Raw genomic sequence first — 25544 nt, 5'->3', positions numbered from 1 at the left:
CCTAGTAGATTCTTTGGGAGATCCAAATTCCTCTCTTTTGAGCTTCAAATGCTTTTAAATTTTTCTTTATCTCTTCATCAGTATATAAAACACAAAATGTAGTAGTTATTCGAACTAGCTAAAGAAAATGCATGCTAAATCTGAATTAAAAGTTTGATTATGCAACATTTGGATATTGATTTATGCTTAAATAATATGATAAATACACACATAAATCCATATCCCATATGATTCAATGTTTAGAATAAGAAATAGAGACGCTCTTCATCCAACAATAGCATGTGGTGGAATTTTTAAACAAGATTCAGTGAGAGTAACCCCAAAACAATTTACATAAGATTGGGCCTAAATCTTTCATATGCAATACAAAACGAACAATAACTTACTTTTTAATATAATGTATCAATCAATAATTGGATTAAAATATGTTTATTACTATTATGGAGCGGAGCACTTGGATCAAGTGTAAGAAGTTGTTTCAACTTGTGGTATCGCATTCGAGTTCCAATGAATGCAACTGTATTAAGTGCTCAAAGGACTACAGTAATTTTATCCAGCTTAAATAAGATTGCCTCCAATAAAGGATACTCATAGTTTAGAAAAAAAAAATATTTATTAATAAATGATATTCCTCTTTCTTCATTCTTTTCACTTATTTTTTTCTTAATTAAGTCACTTAGCTTAAGTTATAACTCATTCTTAAAACTGTAATAATGTAGTCATTAGAGCTTAATTTAAGATATGCACTCTTAATCGAGATCTTTAGATTCAAAATGTAAAACACCAATGAATAAGTGATAACATTTTGTGATTGATCATTTATATAGTGAGTAACATTGAAGAAAATAGAAAATATTTGCTAAATCTTCACTACAAGTTTCTATTTTTAGGTATTTAAGATCAAATACTAAACAATGGAAAAATTAATGAATATGTTACTTATAAAATATAAATTAGGTGGTTAAAGTGTAAAAAGATATCATAAGTTATTTGTGAACATAAAATACATATTAAGCTAAAAAGAAAATTTTATAGTACTACTACAATTTTATGGTAATGAATGTTGAACTTTAAAGGAACAATTTAAGAAAAAAGTGAGTGACATAAATAAGAATGTTAAGGTGAATCAAAGTAGACACACAAAAAATGACAGAATACAAAAGATAGTATATAAGAGAATATTAAAATAAAACGTATAATGAAAAAGATGGCTAAAAATTATTTGAAATAATTCGGTCATATACAAAGAAAATCTATGGAGATGCCAAAATAAAGAGAGTAAATTGCATGACTTAATCCAATACAAAAAGATAGAGAGAAACTCACAAAAATCTTTTATTAAAAGAGACATTTTAAATCTCTTTTGATTAACTAAATTTCTAAAAATTTAATTTTTGACTGAACTTATTAATATCATGTGATCAATGTAAATGAATTCACCTAATAAAATTAGACTTAATTATTGTTATTGTTATTAATCTCTAGTCACTTTCATCTACAACACAAATGAGTGTGACTTATGGCCTACTATAACGTGTAATAATATACTATTAAGTTACATGAAAAGAGTTTTGTCCTAAAACGTTAGCCTGATAGTTGAAGCTTCAAGACATATGTATCAAATTTGGGATTCAATCTCCATTTCCCATAAAAACCACCAACCTTCTTCACCCCACGACTCCCCGTCCCCTCCCCAAATACCAAAAATAAAAAATAAAAGATTAAGAAAATGAAGTTTCATCAAAGTAAGGAAAGCTCCATGAAAAAGGAATATTACATAGTACTCGACTTTCCCAATCTGAAATATGAACATGCTCTTCCCCTTTGTGTAACCGACAAATCAGACCTCAAAACTTTCTGTACCTTACAAGATGTCAAGAACCCTTCCAAATTCCAATTCCAGCTCAATATAGGACAGACTTGTAAAACGGTTCTTTTAACAGTTGTAGTCAATAACATATTTACTTTGACATAAAAAAGATAATTAAGTTCAGCTAACAATCGAGACACAGCATTCACAATATTAAATTTTCAGTTTCAATAAATATCAGTATTTTACAATGACTTTTGCACGGTCAACAAGCTGTGTATTGGATATCACAGCTTGGGGCCTCCTCAACAACAAATTTGACAAGCAATTCATCATATACCAGAAAAGTCGTGGGCGTGATATACATTAATCACTATGTTTTGTAGTATACATCTACACAACTCATGCAGAGAGATGTAACAAAGAAAGGCGGCTAGCAATAACTAACCCAACTACTGTAAATTCATTCATCCTTGGACTCTTCCTACCATTCCTATATTTTACCTTTCCTATTGTATTTTCCTCATTTCCGGATATTTAGTTGGCAATGCCCTTGAAACAGTGCATAGACCAAAACCGAACCCCAAAAAATAAAATATAAATTAAAATGTTGAAAAAAAATCAATTTATCCTTGTACTGTTCCTTCTTCCCCACCATTTCTTCTTCATTTTCTCAAGTGTGCCATCTTCACTTCCAAGTTTATTCAAAATGACCTTTGTTTCACGTAGTCTTGCCCCATAATCCTTTTTCCAAGCTTCAAACATCTGTTTTAACCTTCTAAGCTCTTGATCTGGGTTCAAACTAGCTTCTACCTGACCAGATTTTACCTCAACCAAGAACTTAGCATCATCACCAAATACTTGACTTCTATGTTCAAATTCTTCAGCCAGCCGACTTATAACACTTAAACCAGCACTCGTTGATCTTGCCCCATTGCTTTCTTGGCGTTTGTGATTACTTCCCACATCCCAGCTGTAATCTCGCTCATCACTTGCATTTACAGATGCATCTGAATTTCTTTCAGAGTCATCAATAGCAAGGCTCTTCTTTGCAATGGAGAGGCTAGATTGTAGGGATCTCATTTGCTTCTGCCACACTTCTTCCATGGATTTCATCTTCAATTCATACTCAGACCATCTGCTCTCATATTGTTGAAGACGTTGATGAAGGATGTCATTTTCTTCTTCTTTCTCTCTCAGGGAAGCTTCAGCCTTGAGTACCCGGCGCTGTAATTCAGCCAGGAAAGACGACTTGACCAGAACCTCATCTGACTCTTTTGTCTGTTTGGGCATTAATGATTGTAAATGTCACAAAGATGGAGCCATTATGAGCAAAATATAACCGTTTGTAAAAAAACAAAAACAAAATGAGTTAAATATTATAGTCTAAACTATGGGAAAGAGAATACCTTCATGTCTCCAGATTTCAAAAATACAATATCTCCTGAGCATCTCCTGACCAACCAACCACGAATACCTGCAAAAAGTAGCTTGAATAAAATTGCAAAAAAATTTACCAACAATACCATTGAAAAGATAGTTGTCCATGTTTCAAAAAAATATTGCATTCTTTGATGTATAATGTTGGAATATATCTTGGAATATTTTACAGTATCTTACAGATTTCTCTTGGTATTATTTTTCCATGTTTTATAACAATTTATGATTATGTACTTATTCAGTAGCATTATTCGTATAAATAGGGAGTGAATACTTTAGGTTTATCATCATAATACATCTTATTGTAATATATCACAGTACACAAGTAAATATTATTCAAAGTCTTTTTTTCTCTATTTTCTCTTATACTTAAAAGTTAAAACCCCATAATTGCAGCATGTTATTGAAACAGTACCATCTTTATAACATGTTCTATTGCTATTCCATTGCTAGGTTCCCTAAATGCAAAGCACATATCACACACTCTTACACTCCATTTTTGCACTATTCCTACCAATGCTGTGCCCCAGTTGTTTCCGTGTCACTATGGTTTTTCTTGTTGCTAGTCTATATTTGTCCGTTGGCTCCTTATTGTTTTAAATTCTCTTAGGATTAGTTTTCCTATTTTCTCAGTTTCCATGTTCTCTAACAATTTTATGATTTGTTTCCTTATTTGATTAGGATCATTAATATAAATAGGGGTGAGTGCTTTAGGTTTTATCATTTCATTGCACCTTATTTTAATATATCATAGTAAACAAGTAAGATGGTTTTCTATTTATTCTCTCCAATTCCTAAAACCCTATAATTGCAACATAGTAGCACTCATACAGTAATCAGGGCCACTCATCTTGAAGAAAGATGGTTTTCAGTTTTTAAAAGCCCTAATTAGAACATTCAAGCAAAAGAAAAATGGTACCAGATCTTAGATTTTATAAAATAAGAAATCTTACCTGATTGTATGACTATTGCAGCATCACTAATAGTCTTCATTCTGCTTCTTGCAAATACTGCTTTCATCCGCTTCTGTATAATAACAGCAGCTCTATGTCTCTTAAGTAAAGCTGCATATGCCTTTCTGGTTGTGGCTCCCCTAATAACTGCATGAATAGGTAAGATGTTTCCATTTATTTATACCTTTCTTCAGCCACTACGAAAGGCTAAAAGAATGAGGTAGTAAAAAATGATATACATGATTGCAAAATAGTGATTCCTCCCCTAAGCTCCTTGAGAAAACAACGAGCTTGATAACCCCTAAAACAACTTTGGACACGTAAAATGCCATGGAGGGTACGATTTCTAGTATCTTCCAGCACACCAATCTGCAATCTCAGCAAAGCAGCATAAATTGGAATATATTCATCCTACGCTCCAATCACTGAAGCTCAAAATTTCCTAGTTTAAAAAGTACATGAAGATAATTAAAGATTTTGGGGATCTTATTTTTAGACTTAATTTGCACTTTTAATCCACATAATTTTTCAATTGTTCAAATCTTATCATTACTTCAAAATTTCTTCCAATAAATAACAAAATATAAAAGAGAAATAATGTATCATTAATTTATACAAATTCACAAAGAAAAATATATAAAATAATAAAATAAAAAAGGATTTTATTATATTTTATAAATTTTATTATATTTTTATTTAAATACTTTATACAATTTTTCTTTACTAATTATACAAATCAATAATATGCCATATGTCCTCCCTTGAAGTGATATTTTGTTATTGAGTGATATTTTGAGGTGAGACTTAATTTGAACAATTAGGAAACCAGGAGGACTAAATGCAATGAATTAAAAGTAGACAGACCAAAATCACACATAGGTTTGTGTGAGGGAAAAAAGTGCAATCAAGCTTTCTATTTATTTAAACCACGGATATCCTCCCTTGGAGGCAATCCTATTCAAATTGAGAACATCCATAGCATGGTAGGGCTAACTCTCCAATAGGAAATTTTGCTCTACACAAGACTTGAAATTGAAACTTTGCTTAAAGTGAATTAAGAATGTACCACTCGAACCAACATTCATTGACAGATTTTGGGGGATCAAATAAAAGCAAATATTTTGTACAAACATTCAAATGATAAACGTCTATTACCTGTCCTGCTCGGAAAAATAATTTTGTGTAGCCAACTTGATACATCTCAGGCAAAATATTAAACTGATGAAGAATTGCAACTGAAACACTAAGTGGATCCTGAGATGCAACATTATCAAGGAGGAGAAAACCATATCTGATTCAACACACCCAAACCAATAAGAAAAAGGTTAGACAAATGCAAAAGCACCAGGGCAGAGGGGATGTGGAAGGTGGTAGCGATTGAAAGGATATAAATCATCAATTTCTTTCTGTTATTAAACCTTCTGGCAAACTTCTGGTGAGACATTCTTGTTGGAAAGCCAGATCTTGATATTCGAACTACCTCCAAGACCCCGCAGCATCTCAGCTGTTGCAGTACAAGCCCTTGCTCATATGACTCAGGTGACTGGAGATTATTGGGTTTAATGCAGCGTATAAAATGTGGAGTAGTGCTCTCTAAACGTTGCATCAGTTGGAACAATTGACCCTGGGTGCCATTAGAGAAAATAGTGTCAACTAAAGTGAGATAAATATCAGTACCTGTAGATATGATATTTAAGTTGCTTCTATGAGAAAGGACAAGATGACAATTTATGTAGCTTTCAAAAATTAAATGGTTTAATTATTCAGAATTTTTACTCTATCCCCAACCCCTACTTACATTTTTCCCCTAACAAAATTACAATATTTGTATCAGTACCCCATCCTACTTCTGATCACCTAAACCAAGTTACAAGCACTAGTTACTTAGTAAAACATGTGACTTGAATTAATTATTAACTATTCATAACAATTAAGCGAAATAATTTGAAATATCTTGGTTGATAGGCCATATCAAAAGCAGGCTCCTTGATATTTATAACAGCAAGATTATTTTCCAAGTGCATTTTGCATGGTTTGATCAAGATGAATACCATCAATTGCACAATAATATATATATATATATATATATACATATATATACATATATATATATATAATAGAAGGCTAGAAGAAAAAAAATATTAGTTTGCCAAAGTATTAGATCCTTTCATGATAAATGAAGTTTAGAGTCACCTTATAATTAAAAACTGATGTACCTTGAATTTTGTTGCTACACTTAGCTTTTGGGAATCTGCTCCACCTGACTTGTGCAAAGGACCAACTACCGGTTTATCAGACTGAGTGAGCATATGAGATGCAAATATTTGAGGAAGATGGCATGTGCATGAGGATAGAAGTCGGATCGAATCCAAGTGCAAAAGGTCCCTGTTCTTCTCTAGGAATCCAGTTGTATCATAGGTGACCTGAAGAAAGGAACAAGTAGAACTATCAAACAGTCAGGTCAGGCAAGCAAATTAAATTAATAAGAAATAAGCAACCCTCTGCTTTAAGGATAAAGATAGCATTTGGAATTCAGAAATATTAAGTATAAAATTTCAATAAAAATTATGGTCAATTAATATGTGGATTCAAGTTTTGTGTAGTGTCCTACTCCTTACATAGATCAAATTGAATGCCACACTTATGGCAATCTAATATCAATTGGACACATAAATCATTATACTTAGAGGAATGCTTGCAACAAAATCTTTGACGTATAATTTACTATTGGTTGAAATTTGAGAGAACCCATTAAACAATAGTATTACTAAATAGGAAGTGGGTTCGACATGAATTTCAACCATTAGTAAAGAGTGTATCGTGTCAAAGAGTGAATAACTAGCATTTACTTATAGAACATGATCAGATTAATACCTCCCCAGCATAATGGCATACAGTAAAGGCTTGGTCTCTTTCTCCTTTGAAGCATGAATTGGAATTTAAATGCTGTTTAAGCTTGTTAGCAAACGTTAAATCCGTGCCATTTGGGAAAGTGGACTCTTCATCTAACAGGGATAATAATCCCAGGGGCCTCTGCAAATAAAGGAGTCAAGTTTAAGATACAAGAATTTCTAGTTTCTAATCATAAATGTCAGAATATCTGAATATCCACAGACAAACTTCATCTATTTATAGTTCTTCACTGATTATTGAAAAAGGAATCATAGTTGACAAAGCATCACAAACTAAACAGTATCAATACTGTTTACCTTCCCAGTCAAATGATCGAACAACAATGGATAAACAAATAACATATAATGCTGAACACAAAAATCACCTAAGAACACAAAAATCACCTAAGTAATACACTTGTTGTCCCAGAGACAAAAGTCTCCTACAGAGAGTACTCTGTCCACAAATTGCGAATAACAAAACCTGATTACACACCCTACTATCAAATATACCCTAATACATAACTGTCATCAGTTATTTTCAATAATTAAATGTCATCAATGCAGTTTCTAATGTTTATACAGAACAACTAATGAAGGATAAGTTATTTTCTAAGGCATATTCTAATAATATATTACTGCTCCCAACTTCTACGTTGTACCCATAACTGCCAACATGACAGTTATTATTACATTTTAATCTAATAACACATGACTGTTCATGACAGTTATTATTGGTTCCGTTCATCAGATCAAAATACAACTTATATTCATAATCAAATCAACACTGTAAATATTTAAAGAAATTCAAGCAAGAAAAAATGCAATAACAGAACTCTGTCCCAATAGATTTGTACAACCTCCACCTTCAACTACCTTTAGTGTTATATCTTGCAGCTGTAACATCCTCATTTTCACTATAGTAGTTACTTATTATTATTAAGTATATTTTTAAGAATTTTTTGATGATTTTTAATTTTAAAAATAAGCAGTTTCAAAAATTATTCATTTATAGCAGTAAAAATTAAAAAATGCTTAAAAACCCAAAAAAAATGACATTTTTAATCCAGAAAAATTGTTAAAAACTAGACAAATTTATTTTAGCTAGCAAATAATATCTGAAGCATAAAAATAAATTTCTTTATAATATTTTTTTTACTTTGATTTTTTGTTGGAGTTTTAGTGAATTTATTCCTTTAATTTTAAATGTAAACCAAAAATTTTTATTCAACTTTTTTTAGCGCAGAAGTAGAAAAATTTGGTGTCAAAATTAAGTTAAATTAAATTCCTATCTACCTAATTTTATATTTTATTTGAATTATAGAGCTCTCTATATCTTGTTTAAAAAATGTACATAAAGAAAACTAATATTATATTAACAAATTTTTTATTTTAATATATGAAATGGTGGATAAGACCAGGGTACTATTCATTTCCTCTTTCTTCTCTACATAACTGTGCAGCTGCAGATCCTCCATTTTCTTTTCAATTTTGATGCAAAAAACACTTCCAAAATCAATTGTTCTTGGTACAAAAAACTAAAACTAAGTATTATTCTCCTACTTAAATCATTTTAACCAATTAAACTAATATATTTTCCCCTTTTTGAGCTGAAAATCCATGCTATATGTGGCCAATGTTTTTTAGAATTTTTGGTTTCAAATTAATGGCTTAATCCTTTATTTAAATGTGGGTTTGAAATATTTTAATTTGGCATTTTGTAGAGCAATCAAATTATGTTTTAGAGACTTTCTTTTTCCTATCTCAAATCTGCCAGTGTCCAAAAAGTTGAGAATTGGCAGTTTCTCATTAATTATATCATTATTTATGAATGTTTTATCCATGGGTACCAATTGTAGAGTGTGTTGAGAAAGGAAAGCGAGAAACATAGGATGAATTTGTGTCTTGACTACACAACAGAACATATATTTATAATAGGGATCATTGATACATAACATACAAATACATATTTACTGTAATTACAAAGATACTAATTTTACAGTATTATTAATATATTATAATTATATAATTCTAATACTCCCCCTCAAGCAGGAGCATATAAATCATATGCACCAAACTTATTGCATGTATAACTAATTCAAGGACTTCTTAAAGACTTGGAATAGACATCTTCTATTTAACCATAAGAATTTACAAAGCTAGTAGTGATGTCTCTAGATGAAATCTTATCTCTAATGAAGTGAAAGGTCAATCTCAATATATTTAGTCCTTTAATAAAAAACTGAATTTGATGCAATTTAGAAAGCTATTTGATTATTGCTAATAAGTGTTATCTATCTAACTTCCCTAAATCTCAATTCTTTGAGTAGTTGTTTAAGCTAGATAAGTTCATAAGTGGCTTAAGCCAAGGCTTGATACTCTACTTTTGCACTAGACCTTGCAACTACACTTTGCTTCTTGCTTTTCCAAGAAACTAGAATTCCACCAATAAAGATGCAATAGCAAGATGTAGACCTCCTATCACTAGGTGATCCTGCCCAATCTGCATCCGAATACCTCACAACCAAAGTATCTCCTTTGTCTTCATATAAGAGACCTTTTCCTAGAGCTTTTTTAATATATTTCACAATGTGGATTATTGCATCCTCATGTTCGTCACAAGGGGAGTTAAAGAACTAACTACAAAAGAGATGTTTATGCGAATAACTGTCAAATAGTTTAATTATTCAACAAGTCTTCTATACTTTTCTAGATCTAAAAGTGGCTCTCATTGATTTGCAAAGTTTGGTATTAGGATCCATAGGAGTATCCAGGTTTGGCTCCCATCAATCATGTTTCCTCTAGGATATCCATTGCATACTTTCTTTGGAAAATCATAACACCACACTTGGATTGTGCCATCTCAATCTCCAGAAAGTATCAAAGTCTGTCAAGAGCTTTTGTTTGAAATAGTGTTGTTGAATAGTGGCTATTGCACCACTATAGCATTTTTGCAAAGCAGATTTTGTACTTGCCACCATGTAATGGTTATTGCATTGCGAGTTTTGCCATTTTCAAAATGGCAGATGCTACATGCATTCTTCACTGCACCTGCTGAACCATCAACCAAGAGTTGTTTCCTTATTTTGGAGCTACTCACCATGTAACTCCTTATTCTGACAATCTCCAACAGTGTGCCGTTTCAAGGACCTGAGCAAGTTCATATAGGAAAGGGACAAGATTAGCCCATTACTTCACTTGAAAGTTTACAATTTCAATCACCATTACAACCACACTCTTTCTCCATAATCTATTACTCGTTCCTTCAATCACCAAGAACTTAGTAGCATGAGTCAATTTGCCAGAGAGAATCGTGTTCTTGGAGTTTCATCCTAAACATTGCTTTGTGAAATCTCACGCTTCACATGACATTCTACTGTAAGGATCATTTGGAGCTGATGGACTACAAATTTCATCACATGATGCTGCAACCTACATACATCACTGCCACATAAGTTTCCTTCTTGACAAAATACTACTATTTGTTCAACTACTAATACTTTTTGTTCCTACAGGAAACAAAATGGGTTGGAAATAAGGCTAAAAACCTCCATACTACAAATTTCAAATTCTGGTTCATAGGAAAAGTCAAGGGAAAGAACAGAGTAGGCATAATTGTGGATAATAGTTGGAAAAAGAACATAGTAGAGATAAAAAGGATTGGAGATAGGAACACGTCCTTAAAGTTATTGGTTGCACAAGACACTATCATTAATGAAGTCCATTTGAAAGCAAAGTTTTGGGAGGTTTTAGAGGGGTTGATCCAAGACATCCCACAAACTGAAAAGATTTTCATAGGTGGAGACTTTAATGAACATGTTGGTTGTGAAACAAGACAATTTGTAAGGACTCATGGTGTTTACGGTTTTGGAAAGTTAACGAGGAAGGCCAATCCATTCTTGATTTCTCAATGTCCTACGACTTTAAGATTATGAACACTTATTTTAAGAAGAGGGTGAAACGTCTAATTACTATTAAGAGCGGAATTTGCAAGGATTGTAAGTGATTCCAAGAGAGTGTCTTATTACACAACATAGGGTCTTGGTCCTTGATGTTTGTTTTAAGACTGGTAAACAAAGAAATCGACAAGTTAGTATTCTAAGAATTAAGTAATGATTACTTAAAGATGAGAAACTATTGGACTTTCAGAGGCAGTTGGTAGAAGAGTAGCTGGTCAACACAAGGTAATCCTAACATCATTTGGGACAATATGGCTACGAAGGTTAGAAAAGTTGCCAAGAAAATTTTGGGTGAATGTAGATGTTTTGGACCAAAAGACAAAAAATCATGGTGGTGGAATGAAAGTGTGCAAGAGAAGATTAGAGAGAATAGGATGTGTTTTAAAACTTTCAATACATGTAATAATGCTGAAAATTGGGTAAGGTATTGGACGGTAAGAAATGAGATAAGAAAAGCAGTGAGTGAAGCACAGTCCTAGACTTTTGAAGGGATTTTATCAAGATCTTGGGATAAAGTATGAGGAAAGGAGAATTTATAAACTAGTCAAGTTAGATGTATAAGGAGAAGTTTTGGTTTCAGATCAAGAGATCAAAGACTGATGGGAGAAATATTTCTATAATCTTTTTAACGAGGGACAAAGTAAGTGGAAATATAGCAAGATTAGAAGTGCAAGTGGACGAACTAAATTTGGCCTATTACTGTAGGATTTGAGTTGGAGAAGTAAAAGAAACTCTTAAGAGAATGGAGAATGGTAAAGCAATTGGCCCTAATAATATCCCTATGGAAGTTTGAAAAAGTTTGGAAAAACAAGGACTAAAGTGGCTCATTGAGCTTTTTAATGAAATTTTGAAATCTAAGAATATGATAGATGAATGGAGAAAGAGCACTTTGGTTCCTATATACAAGAACAAGGGTGATATCCAAAATTGTGCAAACTATAGAGAGATTAAACTCATGAGCCACACTATAAGGTTATGGGAAAAGGTGATTAAACATAGAATATGAGAAGAAACTGAGATTGCTAAAAATCAATTTGGTTTTATGTCAGGAAAGTCTATAAAAGAAGCTATATATATTTTACGAAAAATGATGGAAAAATATCGCTATAAGAAAAAAGACTTACACATGGTTTTTATTGAGTTGGAAAAGGCATATAATGGTTTGTATTAACTAGATTTCTGAAAATTTGGTTTTTGACCGATCTCAATGGCATCGTATGATCCGTGTAGCTAACCTCACCTACTGATATGAGGCTTGGAGGTTTTTGTTGTTGTTCAACAACTAATACTTTTGGTTATCCTATTGTATCTACTGCTTTCAACCCCTTTCCTACATCATTTGGCACAATCGATTGGGGGCACCCGGCACCCCACTCTATCTTGCCATAAAAGCCATACTAAAATGATGTAATATGCCATCTATAAATAAAGAGCCAACAAATTTTGTACTTCTTGTAGTTTGGGCAAGGCCCACTGTTTATCATCTCATATTTCGACTACATCATATGCTGATCCCTTGCACTAATCTTCAGTGACAATGGGGTCCAGCCCCTATTCTATCAGTGTAGGGTTACACTTATTAGCTATTACATTATGTGTGTGGATATGACAGCTGCTGTAACTGAGGTTCTATGGATCAAAAACATGAACTAAAACCTGTCTCAACTACTATATACTGTGATAATCTCAGTACAGTATCACTTGCTCATAACCCCATTCTTTACTCAAGGACAAAGCATATGGAGTTGGATCTACACTTTCTTAGAGAAAAGGTCATTGACAAAAGCCTCTTGGTCTGCCACATCCTATCACATGTTCAGAGGCAGATATTCTCACAAAGGCAATTAGGAGTAACAACTTCTGCTGGTTTAGAAACAAACTCAATGTAATTGATTTTCCTTTTGTCAATCAACCACTTTGAGTTTGAGGACACAATGTTAGAGTTAGCCTTGTAAACTGTTAAGCAAGCATCTGGAAGTTTCTACATTCTGTTATAACAGTTGTAACTTATAGAGCTAGTTAGTCTTCTCTTGTTAACTATTTAGTGATTAGCTATCAGTAAGCATCATATTGTATCAGATCATTGAGTAATGAAAATTCTCAGATTATATCAAATTCTCTCGATCCTCTCTCTCTTCTTTTCTCGTGTTACTGTTTCTTAAAACAGTTGAAACCATTCAACTAACAAGCAAGTAGAGAATATGCAGCAAAGGGATTGGGGAACAAAGAAATTTGTACCTTCTCAAAAAGATTAAGGCAGTCTTGGTTGTCTTCAAATTCAACTTTAGCCCAGTCTATGCCATCTTGAATATATTCCTGAAAGCAATTGATGAGTATAAGAAGAAATTTAGCTTTCAGAGGTATTCACTGTTTTCATTCATTTAAGAAATGAGAACATTCAATACTTAATTAAGCTTTTAGATTCTATGGGGTCCATACCTCCTGCTCTAACTTGAATAAATGACGATTGAAGTGTTGCTGCAATCTCTCATTTGCATAATTTATGCAGAACTGCTCAAAACTGTTCCTCTGCAAACATAAAATGCATACATCAATAGAGCTAAAATATTTTAATATGCAAACAAGATGAGGATGGAAAGATAAATATAAAGAAAGAGGTAGGTAAGTTTTAGTGTAAACATACGTTGAATGATTCAAAGCCGTAGATATCTAGAATACTGATTGATCTACCCGTACGTCTTTTGCCAACAGCAAGTGATTTATTTATCTGTTCAACCAACCAATCAAACAGGCATGCATATATTGACTTTGCCAAAGCATCTCTTGCATCAATTGCCTACAAGATGAAAAAAATATATTATGTAAGATATTTGAAATAGATAAAACTCATCATTATGAGCTCATGTCATCATGCATCTTACAATCCCACCAATCTATATGTTGAGCATAACCATTTACATGATGTTTTGAAATGGAATATACCCCCTCCCCCCTAAAATATATCATGGTGGTTTGCAGCTCAGTATTCAGACTCTCACAGCAGGTAGACTATCCATTTTCTTTTCTTTTAATATGTATGTAATTTCCAAATCATTCAGAGTATTGATCCAACTAGTACAAATACATGGACTTTAGAATGAAAACACAATTTCATGAAGTGATACAAATTAACGGGAACAGTGATCATATACTAAAACCCTAAACACAATCTTTTACAAATATTAAGTATCCAACGGGCTTCATTATAACAAGACTAATGCCCCAATGTTCATCTGAATTGTTCACATTTAAATGCTGAATGAGGAACACAATTGGCATGTCCACATTGAGAGGAATGCAATACACGCTCATGTTCCCAAGATTTCTAGTATCTAGGGAGTTGCCATTTTTCCATCCATAACTTTAGAGTTTAGACAATTGTAAACTTTAACCCAGTGGTCATTTTACCTGTGATAGTGTCAACTTTTGGACAATGTTATCATTACCAACTCTCATTTTGCGAGTTGATAGAGTCAACTTGAGACCTTCAATGTCACAGCCCATCAACTTGGCTACATGGAACAGACCTTTAGGAAGCCAAGAAAAGATTCAGTTTTCAAAAAGGTATTGAATAATTTGAAACATGAAGGCATCTAGAACATGTTCAAAATATATGCCTCAAAACTTAGACATTATATAAACCAAATGTTAATAAAACTAAAAGTTATCAGATAAAAATGAAAACAAATTACAGTTACTACAAATTCTTAAATGATATGCAGCGTGAAGGACCAATTATCATCCTAAAACCCTAAGTTGTTAGGCAATGGATCATGAATTGCTTTATAATTTATATCTAACATGCTCCTCCCTCAAACATGACCCTTCAAGATAGAAGCATGGACTATGCACAAACACCTTATCTTGTGCTTAAATTCAACTTTCATTTAGAAGAATACCGGTGGCAAGGGTCAAACTCCTAATCCTAACCACTTGATCATACACATTTTGATACTATGTTGAAAGTATATGATTTAGGTAGGGAAGAAAGAAAAGAGAAAATAGAGACTGTAAATAATAATATATAAGATCAACAGTATAATGATATCATATTGATATAGTGCATCTTAGTATCTTAATATAGAGCCTACTTTAAAATCTTACTTTAGCTTATATCAACAAGCTTTATAGTATAGCTATTCAAAATAAAGTATTTTTAGCTTATTCCAATAAGTTTCATGGTTAAATTTATGGTATAAGTCATCATTTAAAAAGAACTTATTGAATAAGTGCTTAAATAAGTTGTATATCCAAACACAGCCTAAATTCTTAATCCTAATTATACAAGGAAGAAAAAAACAGAAATATAATGAAATATGGAAAATACCCCTAAGAGATCTTCTAAAATATTCTTTTAATTTGTTGTTAAAAAAGTGTCCTCCTCCTAGTAGGTGAGAGACTAATCTATATGATTAGGCACTAAAGCAAGGACCTCTTCCAACTATGTTTTTTTTTTCACACACATAAATCACAGGTTCAATAAAGACAATAGAAAACAAAACCTAACTCACTCCCAAAAGTTAGCTCAAGAGAACAATAGAAAACAAAGCCTATATTTTAAGAGCCTTGTAAGAAGTATCTTGGCCATATTCCAAGCTAAAATAGGACATCTTAACAAAAGATATGAGAGATATTTTTCAAATACTCTACAACTTATTTCATAACTAAAATAAATCTTCCCCATTTAAATCACCAGAAAAATGAATTAACAATACAAACTGTCAAAAGTTATTCCATTGTAGAATATGTTGAATGAAGCAAGTTTCTTCTTCAAACACATACTAATTTCCCAAACCCAATTATTAGGATTAGGGAGAAGCTTTACAAATTTCCTCAAACATGAGTAAATTTGCGAGTCAACATTGAGATTTTCATGCAATTACAAAGACTTCCCCTCTAGGTTTGGACATTACTACAAAAACCTAACGATGAACAGGCACTAAGTACAGTAGAAAAATACACATAAAAGGAGGAAGAGGAAGACCAATAGACTCCAGTAAGAAAAATGGATCAAATGGAATGGTCCAAACAAACAGGTAAAGGAAGAGCTAAGAAAACAACAGGGAAACCAATAAAATAATACCTAGCTCTAAGTGGTTTTACTAAAAATTTGGTTATCAATAAAGTTTATTGGTGTTGATTAAGTCATGCAGCTAAACCCACCCAGCGGGATAGGGATTTGTTATTACTATTATTCTCACTTCTTATTTCTTTTTATTTTCTTCTCTCCATGTCACAGTGATTAGTTATGAATCCTCAAAAAGTGGGATTAGTAGGTTAATCTTTTAAAATTGGTCATTGACAACTCCATTCATCATTGTCGATATGCTTATTTAATTAAGTTTAAGCATGCCATAACATGTAAGACATAAATTTGCTTGCAGTACATTGCAACATAGGATGCAGAGTTCTAATGCTAAGACAGGTGTGTCTGTTCTAATCTGCAGCCTACTGAACTTCAAAAATGTTATAATTTCAATGCATGCAGTGAAGGCTCTGGAAATTTCTTACCCTCATCATCTACAGCTTGAACATGATTTTCATTATCAATCACAGTAAATGATATGTTTCCTAACCATAACACTGCAGCAAGCATTGCAAATACGTTCTCCTGGTCTTCTTTGCTAATGTGGACAACATCAAGAGCTTCCTGGAAGTAAGTTATAGTATGTTCATATTTGTGCCAAACTATCATTGCAAAATCAATCAGTAAATCAAAGAAAAAGTAATAAAAATAATTTAAGAGTCTATGGAGGCAGATCATCTTTAAACTACAAAGACACTGTACCGTGACTAAGCGAAATTCTTCTGCATCATTAACACCAGTAATTGAATAACAATTGCTCTGTTTCAGATATTTATAGTCCTCAGCATTTTGTAGGTTTAGCTTCCCTGAATTATAAATCAAACATAAAAAAAAAAAAAATGAAATAGAAAGTCAAATAAACAACAACAAAAAACACACAGCATTAAATGTTTCAGACAAACCAAACACAAGAGTATACAAAGCTTATGCAAGGCTATGTTCTAATTTCAAAGTATATTGATTAATTAGTGAGATTAAATTATCAGTATTCTCCTAACTAACAAGAGATCATAGTCAAAGGCCCTTCGTTGGTTTAGAGCCCATACTGTTTATGCCTAAACCTTTAATTGAAATATATTATTTTATTGAGCAATAGGTAACTAGGTACATGCTTGGGTTGATAGTAAAAGAATTGATTACAAAAGGATTCATATTAAACAAATTGATTGCAAAAGAAAACTTTAAAAATTTTGGGTTTGGATATTGGCTGTATTTAACATCTCCCATTTTTTGTGGGTTCAACTGGTAGATTTCCACAATTCATAGAAGCTATTTGCAACAACCTCAAAAGAATAAGGCATTTCTCCATTGACAATTTAGAGACTTAACAAGTATCCACAATATGCAACAAATATATTTGCAGAAGTGAAGTAGGTTATAAGCTAGTAATTACCCCGGAGAGAGGGAGGTGCCCCAGCACACAGCTGATAAAATATATGATAGGACCTTTCCCCTTCATTGCATTGGACTACTCTAGACTGTTCACATACCGAATATAATTAGTGTAATAGGAGTATAATTTAGAGCAAAACATTTTTAGAATTAGAAATGCAATTTAAAACCATTTGTGTGACCTAGAAGTTTACACTTTTGGGATAGTTGATTCATGACAAAAATTAGATCAAAAGAAGGATAATTACCTTTTCCAGTAAAACTGTTTATGGTTATGCCAGGAGAAACGCATGGATTCAACACATGCAAAAAATTTAACATTATAGTTAGTTGCAAATATTTTGGCGAGAGCAAGGACAAATGGGTTAAACAGCACAAAACTTACATGTTTGAATATTAGCGCCAGAGATTTTTCCAGTTTCACTGAAATGAATCTCAATGAGCTTTCCCTGTCAAAAATTCAACCAAATTATGAGAACTTCCAGCATCAAAAGAATATATGATCACCTGCTTAAAATAAAGAGAATTGCAACTAGAAACTGTCAGCAACCCACATTACCAAATGGATCATATGTCAACAGCACAAGTAGTTGATTGGCCCAGGCTAAGTTTGTGAAAGTGTAAAAACTAAAAAGTGCTAGAGGTGTTTGGCTGAATAGGAAGGAACAGAAGTATGTGAAGGAGGTGGGAAAATGCTAGTCATTTAGGCATGTAGGAAAGGGAATTGAAGTGAGGAACATAGAGGGAGATCTATTAGGGGAAGGGTGCAGATTCATTCTGTTATTTAAACAGAGGAGTGCCCCCATGTGAATTCTCATCTTCTGAGGGTCATCTATTCACTGTTGTTCCATTATCATACTCAAATAACACTACACACATTCACATATATCTACTCTTTCTGTGACTGAAAGTGAGGGAGTGTATCAGAAACTCACAAGAATGGTAACTTAAAGAATTAATATGATGCATCAGGAATCTTACAAAACGACTTGAGTTGTCATTTCTCAATGTTTTTGCATTACCAAAGGCTTCTAGTATTGGATTAGTCTTTAAAATCTCATACTCTATTCCACTTCCACCACCAAGGGCAGCCAAGTACTGCATTGCTATCTTTGCTGTCTCAGTCTTCCCTGCTCCACTTTCACCACTGAAAATGTACATGGAAACTATAATTATAGCTCCCAATTCAGACACAAGACAATTACAGGGCACACAAGGTCAAGAAAACCAAGCAAAAGCTTGACATTGATGGAAAAAATCTGCAGACAGTATCAAGAAGCTTTTATATCCATCAAAATCTTAACCAGACCCAAGATGGAAAATGGGATTGTTAAAACAAGTTTTGTTTGTCACTAACCAGTAAATCTGGAAAAGTACCTCACTTGAAAAATTACCGAACAGTATACTTGAATGAATATTTTCTGATTCTTTTTACAATGTACAATGGTGCCTATTTATACAGCTATGATAATTAATTCTATGCTAAAGTTACGGGTGTCAATCATACCCAAATATGCTAATTACAGAAATAAGGAACAAATTCAATACAAAAAAGGAAAGAGAGAAATCAAAAAGAAATAAGAATATTTTACAAGAACAAAAGAAAAGAAAAATACAAGAGAATGTCATAAATATCAAATTAAATCTGAGCAACTAGGAGTTGTAAGGTTCTCTTCACTTGTTTTCTTTCTTTTGGAGGAGGGGATCAGGGGGGTATATCTTTTCTCAAGGGAAAGTACAATATTTAATATAGATTATAGACAAATAAACTTTTGGAGAAAATGAATATTATAAAAAAGGAATTCAAACAATTAACCAATCTTTAAACTGTTGGAAATATTTTTACCAAAGTTTACTTTCTTGCGTGATCCCTACAGATTTGTGGCCCTACCCCCTCACATGATCCAGAATAATTTCCAGGGGAAATGACCAATCTAAGATTCTGAGTAGCTTTTAAAAAATGGAAATGTTTAGTTAATTGTTAGGATCCACTTGCAAGGTATGGCACAGGAGCCCCAAAATGGAAGTATGGGATTCTAGTGTAGTGTTTATAAGGCCTTGGGCTCTCTGACTACAACCACTAGCTTTTATGGTGTGGTTTTCCAAAGGATCTTATCATTAATTCTCCAATATAGAACTGTAGACAATAATAAATGCAATGACCTTGATAATTTTCAGTTCACAATTTAAAAATAAGAATGAAAATTAAGAACAGTTTCATACAATATTTACACAAGCTACAATTAAAATAAAGTTTAAATTAAAGCACCTTACAGAAAGAAATTAACTACAGTTGGTCATACCAGCTGCTCATAAAAAAGAATTCAACAAAAATATTACTGACCTTATAATTATAGATTGATTAACTTCATCTGGAAAACAAAGCAGAGTCAGAGTAAGAAGTTCATGCTCAAAACACATGGAAGTGATCTGAACCACTAAAATTTCAACCATATATGTACATATAAGGAAATAAAAAGTTACCACGTATCATTTCTCGGATGGCCATGTCTGTGATTGCATATACATGTGGGCTTTCAATTGCTTTACGCTTGTAGGCTTCAATATAATCATTACCATATAGAGGAACTTTCTTAAAGGGATTTATAGCAACCAAAACAGGTCCTGCTTTTGTCTGAAATGTACATAGTTATACACATAAATATGTTCAAAGTTATAATCGAGAAACAAATTGATGCAAAAAACTTAGAGACATGAAGACTTACATAGATCATGTTTTGATTGTATCTATATTGCAGGTTGAATAAAACTGACGGTTCATTTAAATAACTTAATTGCATGAGGTCATCCACCCCATCAAGGATATCAGGATTTGCCTGTACTAAACTTTCTTCTTTCACTTTCAAAACCTATAATTAGGCCCAGCGGTGGGGCAAAGAAAACCAAGTTAGTATTAATAAAGCCAAAAATGAAGAGAACCATTTTGGAGAAATATTATAATTTATCTTACCTTCCCATCAGGCAGTGAAATGATAGATTCAGTTCCAGATGTTGTTATTATCTTCCCCAGCTCCCAGTTCCCACTTGGAAGTTGAAACCAAGACTGAAGCTTCTGAAATAGTGAGCTTTAGCAGCAAGGGATAGACATAACAAATTTTAAACTATCTAGTAATGATTGATGATTCAAACTCACTCATAAAACAACTGACTTTATATAGCATTCAATGTCTTGAAAAATTTTATAAAATTTCAGTGAAAGCTTTGATAGAATGACTTCCGTGGCATTCCCCAGTAAAAAATAAATAGATGCTTTTGTTTGCAAATAGAATACTGACAAACAACAAACAGTCGCAAATATATAAATTTACATATTTTACTCTTTACCAAGACACTCTTAGCAGTCTACACACGAGAGATATAAGGAAATGAGTCAATAAAATGAAAAATGACAAAGAGACTAGCCACAGCCCCTATCTTACCAGCTTCTAAATTTATTGCATCAAAGAAATTGAAATGGAACTAAATAGCCCATTTATTTAAAACCTCTCTTTTAAGGATATTGCCTCAGCCAATTGGGTTTTTTCAGCAGATGCCAATTTTGTATCTTTATCTATCCATCCATCTAATTCTTCTTTTTCCATGTCAGACTCACAGGGATAAAGAGAAGTTTCTCAAATAAAAAGTTCTACATGTAGTAGAACTTCTTACAGATGCAAGTTTTAAAACAATACTGACTTCTCTAGTGCAAATTTTTCTATAGCCTGCTTAACTAATTATTACTGCCAAAGCTAAAAATACACACAAGTTTCCCATCAGCTCTTTCTAATCCTTTACATCCTAAAAAAAGCACAGCAATACAATTGAACATTAGACCAATGATACAGACACCTAAAACTTGTCAAAAATTTTGAAAATTAGAGTTTCTTATGTAAACATATTGATGCAGGACATAGAGGGGCGAATTACAATGGTTTTTTTCCAATTTCATAGGGAATTATTTAGAGGTATTATTTAGTTTATTTTAGGATACAGTAAGGTGACTCCAGTAGAATTAGTGTGTTATTAGGATTTTCATTGTTTCCTGGTTACCCATGGAATTGAAGTTTTCTGCTAGAAGACTAGATCAATATCTTGCCCCATTCTTCATTTCTTTTGGCCTGCCTTTGTCTAAGATGTACTTTCAGTATTCAATTGATTTTGATCATGATCCAAATCTGACACTCAACCAAAACTGAAAACTGCAGAATATGAACTTTCCTACCATTGTCTCTCCAGTCTCCATCTTGTCAGTATCAAGTATTTACAAACTCACATCAAATTTCAATAAGATGTTCTGCTACTGTTGCTAACATTCATGACTATGGAAGCACACTCTGTAGCAGTTTGGACTTAGGGTATATCTATACTAAGAAAAGATAAAAATACTTCACAGAATCATTCTGAAGCTCCTGAATACAATTTGTGAAAGAAAGAATAAAATCTAATAATAAACAATATAACTAACCTAAAATAAACACAAACACAATTTTGATATTCAAACTTCGAAATAAAATGATTTTAGAAAAAAAAATGCATCAATTTCTTGAGAACATTCTTCCAGAAAAATCGTTATTTATCCAAGCGAATAATTATTATATGGTAACATGGTTTGTTAACTTCAACCATTGGGGCTGATTTTAAGCACCTACAAATAGTAAAATTTTATTAAAAAATATATAACATGTATTACACTGTTATATTCTCAAGATAATAAATACTTTCTTTCCCAATAAAAGCTTAGCAATTTTAGTTGTTTATCCTCGGCGCCAAGGGTTGAGGATAACATTTTCCATAATGATATTTCAAGTATCATTAAGCACTTTCAAAACCCAACATGAGATTAAATTGAAAAGCCAAAAGTACCTTCTTTGAAGCATAAGGTGTTGTATCACTCCACCTGCGTTCCCTAGAGGACATTGAAATTGATGGGAAGGGCAGAGAAACAGATTCTAAGTCTTCATCAGCAATTGATGGCCTGTCTTCTAAGGTTTTTCCGCTGTACGCTAAATCCTCATCATAAAGACCCATATCACCGGCACGGTTCTGAGCTTCCTCAGAAACCTCCCCTATTAGAGCATGGCTCTGCGAACTACTGGATACAATCCCATCACTGCTTCTCAATTTAGCATCGCCATGGTTTTCCATTAGACCGGGGGTCAGATTACCAGCACTAACCTTGAACTCAGGAGGCAACGATTTGATAGAGTGGAGAGCAGGCAGGACCTTGGAGTTGGACGTCAGAGACATTTTCCCTTAAACAGCTCTGCTACAAGACAACCAAGAATAGTTACCACCTACCAATAACAATTGCCCAAAGATAAGATTCTAAAGAAACAAAGGTTCTCTTCTCAACCAAAAGTGCACCTCAAACTTTTTAGCAAGGCCCCGTTGAATGGCCTAATTAGATAAACATACATATAATGGAGGGGACCATAGCTCCAGACACAGACTCTATAGTTGCATGCTCCTCCCTTAAAAGTTGTCATGAGTCATGACACACTCAACCTCATCCTAACACCAAAGCTATGTAAAATTCAAAATCATCAATCTGACAAAGCTAAACCTTCAATTCAAGTTCCAAACCTAAACCTTCCCGATCTGATACTTAAACATCTTAATGCTTGAAACTTCAAAAATTAAAAAATTAAAAATGATGTAAAAGTTACAACAGCAGATCCTCCGATTTCCTGCAACATGAATTGCTGAATAAATAAAAATTGAAAATTCGAACGTGTTACTTTTATCCTCCGCGAAAGAAACCAGCAAAACACAGAAACTTGAAAACGAGCTCAAATGCCACACTCAACATCACAATTTTCAATTCATTTCACTTCGAGTGAGCAACGAGAGGACACAAAAACAAACACAAAAAGCAAGAACATGAAGCTCAGAAAAAGCACCTAGTTTCTTCACCGATCCAGTAACTTGAGCACATGCTGTGTCAGTTAAGAAACAGATGAAGCTCTGATCAGCGTGTGAAAACAACTGATGAGGCAGAAAGAAGCATAACGGAGCAGAAGAAGAAGATCTTGCAGAATGGAGAAGAAGTAAATGAAAGCATTCAGAACAACCTCAGCAACACTGTGTCTGACAAAAGGGATGTTTGTAATTGTTTGGTTTCCGAGAAAGTTGAGAGAGAAAATGAAAATAATTTGCCAACCATCCACGGCGTGTGGAGATGAAGCAGCTTTTCTGCTTTCTTTTCCTTTCCGTTGCTTTTTAAATTAAACACAATCTAATAAAAAAATAGATAAAGTAAAAACAAATTAAGAAACTCAATTTATTAACTTAAACTCGTTGAAAATGTCAATAAATCCTCTCCTAATTTATTATTAATATGTATTTAAGAGGTCTTATCTTTTACATTTATGGGATTTTTGTGGCATTTAAAATTTGCGGGCTTTTTATCTTTTTGCCAACAGATTTTGAATTTTGAAATGAAAATTCAATGCACAGCATTTTATAGTTCGAGTCACATAGACAAAACTAACCCTATGAAGCTCAACTACTAGTTTGGGATTTTGGGAAAGTCGTCAGTTATTAGCACCACACCGGCACCGTCCTACGTTAAATGACAAAAATCATAAAATTAATCAAATAAAATATTATCAACACGCTAGGCAAGGCTAGTAGGCTAATAAATTATAAGTATTTGCTCCTGAAATTTATGATTATATCAAATTCATGTTGTTTGTTTGTGTATTAGACTTACTTTTAAATTGAACCAATAATTTGTTAGCTGTTTAGCTCAAATTTAATCAATAATTTGGTAAGATTTCCCTCTTATCAAACCTATTATGTTGCTTTGTCCCAAAAAGGTTTTAAAAAATCATCAATGTAAGTCATGTATTAAGAAATCAAGTCTATAATTTTTGTTTCGGTTAATTCCTTTCATCAAAACAAGAAATATTTTTGGAAAATATTAAAAAATATGCATTTTTTAACTCAAAATATTGTTTAGTTTTTTATATTTTCAATTGCGTTTGATGTTCAACTACAAGAGTTGATATATTACTTAGAAATTTCTAGTGTTTATAGGTTGGTGAATTATTTCATTGCTTCTCATTTTGGAAAGTATCAGTTCTTTTCCCATTAAAAAGCTTATTTTCTTGATAATTTAGCAACGAATATTGGAATAAAAGAATCACGAACTTATGTTTTATACGTTTAGGTTCAACAGCATATAATATGGTAATTTGAGTGACGAAGCATCACACTTTGTGTTTTAAAGAAAATGCGTATTATATGACTACATGAAGCTTTTTTTTTTTATTATTATTATACGTTTTAAATGTTTTAAAAAGATGTCCATGTCTTGGGTTTTATTCATTATATTCGACTACTATTAAAATTCACCTATATGTACTCGATTACACATGCATCCTGTGAAATAAATTAGTGTTTATAACATCAACACGTATCATGAGTTTTGCTACATTGTCTATTTTAGTTATCTATTTTCAATTCTCTTTCTTTTTAATGATAAAATTCATCCTATTATTCAGATAAATTATTAAGAAAATCCCATATTCCAATGTGATTTTATTAATTATAAAATGTGATGAAGTCATTACACAATTTTATTGTAACACTATTTCTATTTTATTAAAAGTAAAAGTTCTTACTATTATGTTTTAAAAATTAAATAATATTTATATCTTTTTAAGATAGAATATTAACGATTATAATTATTTTGCATAAAAATAGTATAAAATATTTTTTCAATTTTAAGACATCATAAAAATTATTAAAATTAAAATTATTTATATAAAATACTTTTACAAACTTCTTTGTTATTTATGAGTTAAATAATAATTAAATCACTTAAATTTATATATTAACTATCTTATTCGAAGTTATTTAATATAAAAAAGTAGTGCCCGTGCATTTTTATTTTTTTTCTAAATTATCATTCTTCATATACGGTATAGTTGTTATACATTCAAAAAATTAAGTGATAATATCATTTACTTTCTTTCTACTAAAAAAATTAAAGAAGGAATAGAAAAAAGG

General features: G+C 32.3%; 1 protein-coding gene across 1 annotated transcript; it reads right to left on the bottom strand.

Moving 5' to 3' along the window:
* Positions 1 to 2023: 2023 nt before the first annotated feature.
* Positions 2024 to 23700, bottom strand: LOC113868715 (myosin-1-like). The gene is made up of 24 exons (XM_027504552.1): positions 23432 to 23700; positions 22395 to 22794; positions 20503 to 20604; positions 20258 to 20401; positions 20016 to 20166; positions 19876 to 19903; positions 18513 to 18678; positions 17917 to 17980; positions 17780 to 17793; positions 17533 to 17617; positions 16842 to 16945; positions 16565 to 16703; positions 14462 to 14580; positions 13698 to 13850; positions 13493 to 13582; positions 13292 to 13369; positions 7078 to 7236; positions 6420 to 6626; positions 5622 to 5827; positions 5359 to 5494; positions 4443 to 4572; positions 4204 to 4350; positions 3220 to 3287; positions 2024 to 3091 (listed from the first exon to the last, which is right to left on the bottom strand). The coding sequence occupies exons 2-24, from the start codon at positions 22776 to 22778 to the stop codon at positions 2432 to 2434; spliced, it is 3534 nt and encodes a 1177-aa protein (XP_027360353.1). The 5' UTR covers positions 22779 to 22794; positions 23432 to 23700; the 3' UTR covers positions 2024 to 2431.
* Between the last annotated feature and the right edge of the window lie 1844 nt (positions 23701 to 25544).

Source organism: Abrus precatorius, unplaced genomic scaffold (genome assembly GCF_003935025.1).
Source record: "Abrus precatorius isolate BTA unplaced genomic scaffold, Abrus_2018 Scaffold6, whole genome shotgun sequence".
NCBI lineage: Eukaryota > Viridiplantae > Streptophyta > Magnoliopsida > Fabales > Fabaceae > Abrus > Abrus precatorius.
The sequence above is the reverse complement of the archived record's forward strand: the minus strand, read 5'-3'. Positions and strand labels throughout refer to the sequence as shown.